At 44.4% G+C, this 8,234-nt stretch overlaps 2 protein-coding genes across 2 annotated transcripts; one reads left to right on the plus strand and one right to left on the minus strand.

Moving 5' to 3' along the window:
• Positions 1-3,012: 3,012 nt before the first annotated feature.
• cfd (complement factor D (adipsin)) lies at positions 3,013-5,365 on the plus strand. Its single transcript, XM_028396209.1, has 5 exons — positions 3,013-3,167; positions 3,244-3,400; positions 4,375-4,516; positions 4,602-4,892; positions 4,988-5,365. The coding sequence occupies exons 1-5, from the start codon at positions 3,104-3,106 to the stop codon at positions 5,165-5,167; spliced, it is 834 nt and encodes a 277-aa protein (XP_028252010.1). The 5' UTR covers positions 3,013-3,103; the 3' UTR covers positions 5,168-5,365.
• A 571-nt stretch (positions 5,366-5,936) lies between these two features.
• LOC114427959 (GTPase IMAP family member 8-like) lies at positions 5,937-7,962 on the minus strand. Its single transcript, XM_028396207.1, has 3 exons — positions 7,885-7,962; positions 6,958-7,797; positions 5,937-6,870 (listed from the first exon to the last, which is right to left on the minus strand). Exons 1-3 carry the CDS (start codon positions 7,892-7,894, stop codon positions 6,158-6,160), a joined length of 1,563 nt encoding a protein of 520 aa, XP_028252008.1. The 5' UTR covers positions 7,895-7,962; the 3' UTR covers positions 5,937-6,157.
• Between the last annotated feature and the right edge of the window lie 272 nt (positions 7,963-8,234).

Consider the following 8,234-nt stretch of genomic DNA (forward strand, 5'->3'; position numbering starts at 1 on the left):
TGATCAAATTCTGCCACGGTTGCGGCCATGTTTGTAGTCCAATGAAAGAGGACAAGCTACTCAATCGAATGGTACAAAAAAATCTAATGGACTACAATACCCAGCTGACGTAAAATCCCTGTGTAAAGACTAGACGCAACAACACTAACGCTAGCTAGGTACGCGTATGTGTTTGTGGAGGTTGTAGTTGCTTTAGTGTAGTCGCTTTAGTTGCTTTTCGGTGAATTTCAGTGAGTTTCAGTGTCAGAGGGTTTTTTTAGGTGTGTCAGAGGGTTTTTTTAGGTTGTTAGCTAGCGTATCTCTTCATGATACCGTGACGAGAGGGGCATGGAGCAGAGGGGCATGGAGCAGAATTTCAACGGCAGGAATTTCCGGATTCGTTCAACCCTGTTGCCAGCAACGTTGAACGTTGGAAAAGATAGACCCAGTTTGAGTAAGTTGAGTAAGTTTTGTACATTTATTTTGAAGTGTAAACTATTTGTTGCTAATATCCGTGTTGATCGATAAAATGATTTATTATATATATATACGTGTACACAATATAGTAGACAGCAGGGTGGTAGTTGGGGTGAGAGAGGAGGATGCAGAGGATAGTGGTGATGATTGACTGTGGCAACCCCTAAGGGAACAGCTGAACAGAGATGAAGAAGGATGATTCAATCCTATTCAATACTGTCTTTACATATTATTTACATAATATGTGTATTTCAATATGTATGCAATTACAGATAATAATAATTGTTATTATTTTCACAGCCAACAAGAGGGAAGAGAAGAGGAAAGTGAGGTTCCAGGCCCATCTGGGCTCAACACTGAGGCATCACCTCTCCTTATTTTTTTTATTATTTTTATTTTTTATTTTCTTTACCTAATATTTGGTTGGACTTTCATTAATGTACATTAGTTATTAGTTATTATAATAAAAACTACTCTATTTGGAGACAAAATCATACATTTTGATGTTTTTTCTATTGATTTTACACTGTGCATAATGGTAGAAGTTGATGAAGTGCAAGGTAAATTCATACCCAAAAGCTCCAGTAGATGGCAATAGACTAGTGAAATGGATATAAATTGTATTTTCCAGCCAGTTTCCACTGGAAATGAGTAAGCTAGCTATAGCTATAGTAACCTATTTGGCAATGTGGTGCCAAATTGTGCCAAACTGAGTGTCCGCCTGGTGATATCCTTACTAAAACCTTTGTGAAGGCTTTGCTCTTTGTTCAAATTCTATCAAATTTGGTATATTTGTAGCCAAGGAATAGCTGAATGTGATCAATGGCATCTGTGTACATAGAATCATTGTTGGCATAGTGTTTTCCTCTGTCAAATGGGAAAAAAACTTAGGCGAGGATAAAATTGTTACATTTCTCCTGTAGTTTTTTCTAATTTACTCAGGCATACTAATAGACACAATATTTTAAACACTGGAAATGCATTCTCTGAGGTCCCTAGATGTCCCTAGACACCAAGAACATGCATATGCACATTATTATTGTGGTGCATTTCTTCATTTTCTTCGGGAATGTCTTTTTAGGTGATTTTTTCTTTTAATATGGCCAGGGTTTAAAGGGTTAAGAAAATAAAAGAGCTTCATCCTTGCAGTTTATATTTCTGTTGTGAAGAAACTGATTCTTCACATGGTGTGTTTATCTGTCTGTCCTCTTTCCTCCAGACTCTCCACCAAACTCTGTATGAGTTTGTTCTGATAGAACCTTGATGGATTCAAACAGGAGGAGACCATGGACTGTCTGTGAGTTACTTGAAGCTAAAGAGCTGATTTACTCTGTGCTGCTTTTAGTTTGTTTGTTTTCTCTGGCTTTGTCTTCCTTCTTGTGTTAAAACTGACTTTTCTTGTTGTGTTACTTCTCTTAAAACTGGTGTGTTAGTGTAAATAAATTACAATAAATAGTCTAAAATAAAATATAAAAGGTAAACTAAAGCAAACATCTAAATTCTAAGTAGTAGTCCAGCAGAGGTCCTCAGAGATGTGCACCCTCAGGAACTTGGTGCCGCTTCCTCTCCCCACTGCAGCACCATTCATGGTCAGTAGGGGGCGCTCTGGAGGCCTTCTCCTGAAGGCTTTGGTCTTACCCACTGCACAGTTGTCTCAGCTTGCTCCTGTTGCCTCAGCATGGTTGGTGATGAGGCCCACAATCCATGGAAAATAATCAGAATTCTGACTTTAATCACAGAAATCATATAGATTACAAGTTAAACTCATACTTTAATCTGTCACTAATCTGAGGGAAAGTTAGAATTCTTACTGTTCTTACTCACATATTAATTTCACAACACATAGAAAATATTAGGAAATTATATTCTGACTTTAAACCCAGAATTTGTGGAAGAAAATAGAATTCTAAGGGAAAATGTCTTTCAAATTAAAATCTGGCCATAATCTGAGACAAAAAAAAGTTTGAGAGTTTTCCCTTATGCATTAATCTCAGATTACACTCAAAAATTAGTTTGATCGGACTCTATCCTTCACATAAATGTAGCATGATTAATGATTTTAATACACAGGGACACCTTCAATCTGCCATCGGCATCTGTAATCTCTAAGGATTAAGCTGTAGGATGACAAATTAGACATTAAACATCTAGCATGACAACTTTCACATATCTGCTGATAATCTGAGGAGAGAACTGACACTTTCTGAAGGTTATGAAAGCAACGCTTGAAGCTGGAAGTCTGAGGGATTAAACTCTGACTTTAATCTGATGATAATCTGAAAGACTGAATTCTGACTTTAATCTTAACAACAACAAAAAGTCAAACATGGCCTCAAGTTATAGGAAGAAATGTGTTGGTGCTGTGTTCAAGTACACAAGGTCAGAACAGGTTGATCCAAATCTCAGCATTATGTAACATTAAAGCGTTAAAGTGCGTGAGTGTTGATGTGTAGCGAACACAGATGGATGCAATGAAACGTTCAGGAACGTGTTTTCCAGGTTTTGGTTCCAGGAATGTGGGCAGGAGGACTGCCAGACTCCCTCTGCTGTCCAGCACCGTATCAGTTTGATTTATGTTTCCTGTCTTTGGAGTGGGAGCCTTTAAAGGCAGCAGGCTCGCTGCTTTGTGGTCAGTTCAAACGGCATCATGGCGGCAGACAGAGGCGTGCTCCTGGGTGCTGCTGTGTTTGTTGTTGCCCTCGTTTCACTGAGTGAGTGTTGTTTTCATTTTGTTTTTCTTCTTGCAGTGAACTTCCTCTGAAACGTTTTTTCCTTTACCTGTTACAGGCGAGGGGATTCTGGGCGGCAGGGAGGCGACCCCGCACTCTCGGCCTTACATGGCCTCCATCCAGGTACCAGAAGGAGCCCGTTTGAAGCATGAATGTGGAGGCTTCGTGATCGCCGATCAGTGGGTGATGACTGCAGCTCACTGTCTGCCGAACGGGTGAGGAAAACAGAAGGGTTAGGATGCACGTATACACTGGCTGACATACGTCTTGTCCCAAATGTACATTCTGTGGTTTGGTGTGTGGAAACCATGATTTTCCCTCCACCAAACTTGACTTGTCTTCTGCAATATTTGCAGCAATTGGGATGCTCAACTGATGATTCCGTGGCCGTGGCAAATACAACACGCCTGTTTTGTTGTCTCAGCTGTCATGCCGGTTTCCCAGCACTAATTCTCCTATGGAGACCACTGTGTGACAGAATTCGACTAACTGCTCTTGTGTATACATGATTTTCTGGTGTCCAGGCCTTATTTAGCTTTCCTGCAGTTAGAAAAGGATTGGAGCTTGGAGAGTCGAACCAACAAGCGGTGATCTCGAGCAGTTGTCTCACAGGGCCTTCCTGACCTGGGCTTGTCATGAACATCACCAGTTTCTTCAAACCTTTTTTTTCGTATCCTATTCACTTGCTGTTTAGATACATACAGATTTCTGCCACCCCATCAGCAGACTTGGTCTTCAGGCTCTTGATGATCAGCAGTTTGTTTTGTGGTTGAATCTTTGGCATGTTGTCAGAGCTCAGTTTGCTCCTCATATGAAGGTCTAGTGTTCTAGTGGTCCTTTGAAACACACCTGAGAATGTGTTCATTACATCATTTGTCAAAGTGAAGCTCTAACATGTGATTGGTTGAGTCATATGAAAATGAGACTTTTGTCCATGTAAAAACAGAGGTCATGGGCTTTACTAAGCTTCTAACATCATGGCACTTTTTGATGGTTTCATTTTGCACCCTGTTACTAATGTGAAGTCTCTTGGCATTAAAATGAACCATTAATTATAACAAACAAGTGATTAGAAATACAAATAATTAACAGATGAAGTTACTGTGTGCGTATGGGACAAGACTTATGTCAGCCAGTGTAGATTTGTAGGCGTATTTTGCAGAGGTTTTTGTTTTTGTCTTTTCCCCAGGGCCCAGGGAAGGGTGGTGGTGCTGGGTGTCCACTCTCTGAGCCAGCCTGAAGACACAAAGCAGACCTTTAACATTCTGGAGGTTCACATCCACCCACAGTTCACCATCGTCAATTATAATAACGACATTGCTCTTATTAAGGTTGGAAGCGTTCAGGTTGAAATGTAAAGTCTTTAAACACACACACACACACACACACACACACCCTAATCACTTGTGTGTGCAGTTGGATCGTGTGTTTAACGCCACCGAGGCTGTCGGCACAGTGCAGTTCTTGCGAGCCGGAGGCACGGACCCTCCAATCGATGCAGAGGTGGACACAGCAGGCTGGGGGTCTCTGGACGACCTGCAGACCAGACCCGACACGCTCAGAGAGGTGGTGGTGAAGGTGTTCAACCCGAAGCGGTGCGGACGGAGCGACTATTACGGCAGCAAGTTCACCAGCAACATGATGTGCGCTTTCAAATTATGTCCAAACCCCTGTCCTACCTCATTCAAGAAAGAGGACACCTGCGACGTGAGTTAAATACCTGAGGCTGCAGCGGGGTCACTGCGGGGTCACTGCGGTCAGGTGCAGGTTTGAAACCTGATTTCGTTGTTGCTGTCTTTCAGGGAGACTCTGGAGGCCCGCTGCTCTACAACGGTGTCGTCGTGGGCATCACTTCCAACGGAGGTGCGAAGTGTGGACAGCTGAAAAAACCTGGAATCTACACGGTCGTCTCCCACTACACAGAGTGGATCGACAACACCATGGGCCTGCAGGCCGCCGCCGCGCCGCAGGACCAGGAGTGAAGCAGGGCGGATGTCACATCATATGTTTCCCTTCAGCTTTGCTGCACAATCTGCTTCTGTGAGTCACAGATTATTAGATTAGCTATGATCAGTTTATGTAACGCTTCACCTGCAGCTACTGCATGCGTTGAGGGATCAATACCTGCAAATATATTGCACACGATGTATCAAATACCTAATAAATCACACTTCATGTCATTGGGATATCTCAGTTGTTTAGTATCTCGCACAATAAGAATAAGGATTATAATCCACAACAAGCAGTGTACATGCATCCAGATGTATGAAGTAATCGAGTAAACAGAACAGGTTGCACAATAACTGCTCCAGGAATCTCTGCATCCATCTTGTTTTTACTCAATATCAACAAGCTAATCTCATAAACGTGCCAGTTTACACGCAGGAGGGAGAGGTCCAAACGTAGATAAACAGTAAAGCTGCACTTTTTCCTCCCTCCTCTGCTCGGAGCACACACACAGACATGAATAAAAAAAAAAACCCACACCTCCACCACAGACAACATTGTATCCAACTCATCTCAATTTCTGCAAGAAATCTGCTATTCAAAAGCAAACCATGCTACCATATTAGCTCTACGTGTATAAAAATACACACAGTTCAATCATCATGGTCAAAATACCTGCACTGCCAGCTCATTCCACACAACTGGAAAACATGTAGAGAGCCAGTATCAGCTGCAGAGATGTTTAGAGAACTCTGTGCAGACCTCGGGGTGATTGATGGGTTCGTGGCTCCAGTGAGAAGGAGTTAAACAGCTGAGGTGAAATGTTTGCAGACATTTTGCAACCTCAGGCTTCCAAAGCTCTTTCTCAAGATGAAGAGCGAGCTCACTGGGACGATGTTGTAATTGTTGCTCTGGCAATCACAGATGCTAAAATGTAGGTGAATGGTGAGTATGGTGAAAAATAAATGTGCTCTCTTCTTCTACATTTGGGTCACAAACTTATCAATCACCTGTCATTGCACGCATCAATCATCTCTTAATAAGGAATTCACTTCCAGCGCCTCCTCCTTCCTCTCCTCCATCATTTTACTCCTTCCCTGCCGCTCTTGCAGTGAAAACCTCCTCACTGAGTAGGCGCGACCTCCGTGTGAAGCCACCAGTTTGTTCATGCCCAGAAGCAGATCTTTCACCTGAGGATAGCTCAAAGCATTCTGGGACTTTGTGATGTTGAGCTCATAAAAACGACTGCCACACTTCCGGATGAGCTCCTGCAGGGTGGAGTGAGCCGAAGCCACGTAGTCGTTGATTTTCTGAGGCCTGTACTTGTTGCCGTCGAAATGGACGAACAGGATGATGGCGTGTTCCGCAAACTCTCGCCCGAAGATCTTCTGCAGCTGGCCGAGCATCTCGCACTCTCCCTGGGTGAAGCGACCCACCTGGAGCACCAGCAGGAAGACGTGCGGTCCAGGCAGGGCCAGAGCCAGGCAGTCCTTCACCAGCTCCACGTTCTCCACCCCGTCTTCGTCCCACAGCTCGGGCGTGTCCACCAGGACGAGCCGCCTCCCAGCTGCAAACACCTCCTTTTTCTCACAGAACATGGTGGACGGAGCCGGCTCGTGAGTGGATCCATTGGCTGGGTATTGATTATCTGCTCTCTGTAGAATTAGATTCAAAGCAGAAGATTTCCCACTGCCAGAGAGACCCAGCAGGATGACAGACATCTTCTTTGTTTCATCATCTTAAAGCCAGAAAGGAAGAAATGTTAGGGCACGTTAGACTGACTCAGAATATTTTGAGTCATGGTAATAAAGCGAATGTGTCTTACCATCAGGGCCAGTCATCTGTAGCTGCAGCACTGCTCTGTGGCTCGTCACGGCCTCCTCCAGGCTCTCTCGTTTTTCCTCATGTTGCTGCCTCTCAGCTGCCTCCTTCCTTCTTTCCTCAGCATGCTTGGCCTTCAGCTCCTCCATCTCCCTGGCCCTTTTCTCCTCTCGCTGTTCGACCAGCTGCTTGAAGGCCTGCTCTCTCTCCTCCGCCTCCTGCACCTTCTGTTTGAGCATCTTCATGGCCGAGTCTTCTGCGCTCTGCTTCCTCGCTGCAGCCAACATGGCCTCCGTGTAACCAGTCACGCCGTGCTCAGCCAGCATGAAGTCCACCATCTCCAGCAGCGCACGCAGCCCGTCGCTGGCAGCAGATGCGGTGACGCGGCAGTATCTCCCATCACACACCTTTATCAAATCTAGGAGGGTGTCGTCCAGCGTGTCGGCAACCTGTCCAGCTTCCACAGAGAGAATGACCAGGTATTTTAAAACATCAGCTCCAAAGTGTGCCTGCAGGATCTCCACCATTCTTCTCTCCCTCTTGGTGTAAAATCCGCCTGGGATCAGCAGCAGGAATGAGCTGATTCCATCCGTGCAGGCCTTAAAGACCCCATCTATCACCCGCCTGACGTCCTCCTCTGTCATCTCTTCTTTTAAATCTGCATAGTGCAGGCTGATCAATTCATCTTCCACTGTCAGGTCACAGATCTGCTGTGCACCCTGGGAACTAAAGGTGATCTGATGGCGTTCTTCCCCGGTGCTGTCCTGAAGCAGAGATTTCAGAGAGGCCCACTCTTCCACCATGGATAGCACCACCATCACCGGCCTTGTGTTAGCTACACCGTCTGCCAAAGCACACAGTAAACCATTTAATCACTTAGTACATTAGAATAAAAAGGACAAACATTCATTTTTAAGTGCGGACTACTCACTGTGGGACATGTTGCGTGCAGGAGCTCGATCCTAGTCAGTTAACGCCTGAAACTGGATTCTCTGGCTCTGAAACCAGCACTAATGCCAAGAAAATGATGCTTCCTGATAACAACATTTCATGTGGCACCCACAAGGAAATGCATTCCAACACAAGCCGGAGAGAGGGTGCATCTTTTGTACGAGAATCCATAAACAAAACTTACAAGCATCGCTTCAGCTTCATGTGCTTTATTTTCTCTTCCACGGATGCAAACACTCATTTATTCCAACCATAAACAATGTTGTTATATTTTAAATGGATAACTTGAACCTTGGAATTTGCAAACTCACAACCAGCTTGCCTGACTCA

The sequence above is a fragment of the Parambassis ranga genome, chromosome 22 (assembly GCF_900634625.1).
Source record: "Parambassis ranga chromosome 22, fParRan2.1, whole genome shotgun sequence".
Lineage (NCBI taxonomy): Eukaryota > Metazoa > Chordata > Actinopteri > Ambassidae > Parambassis > Parambassis ranga.

Excerpts from the sequence above, each read along its gene's own strand:
- cfd (XM_028396209.1), top strand. The coding sequence starts at position 3,104 with ATGGCGGCAGACAGAGGCGTGCTCCTGGGTGCTGCTGTGTTTGTTGTT. Across the intron at positions 3,168-3,243 it reads TGTTGCCCTCGTTTCACTGA|GCGAGGGGATTCTGGGCGGC; the intron begins GTGAGTGTTGTT and ends TACCTGTTACAG. Across the intron at positions 4,517-4,601 it reads ACGACATTGCTCTTATTAAG|TTGGATCGTGTGTTTAACGC; the intron begins GTTGGAAGCGTT and ends TTGTGTGTGCAG.
- LOC114427959 (XM_028396207.1), bottom strand. Across the intron at positions 6,871-6,957 it reads ACAGATGACTGGCCCTGATG|ATGATGAAACAAAGAAGATG; the intron begins GTAAGACACATT and ends TCTGGCTTTAAG.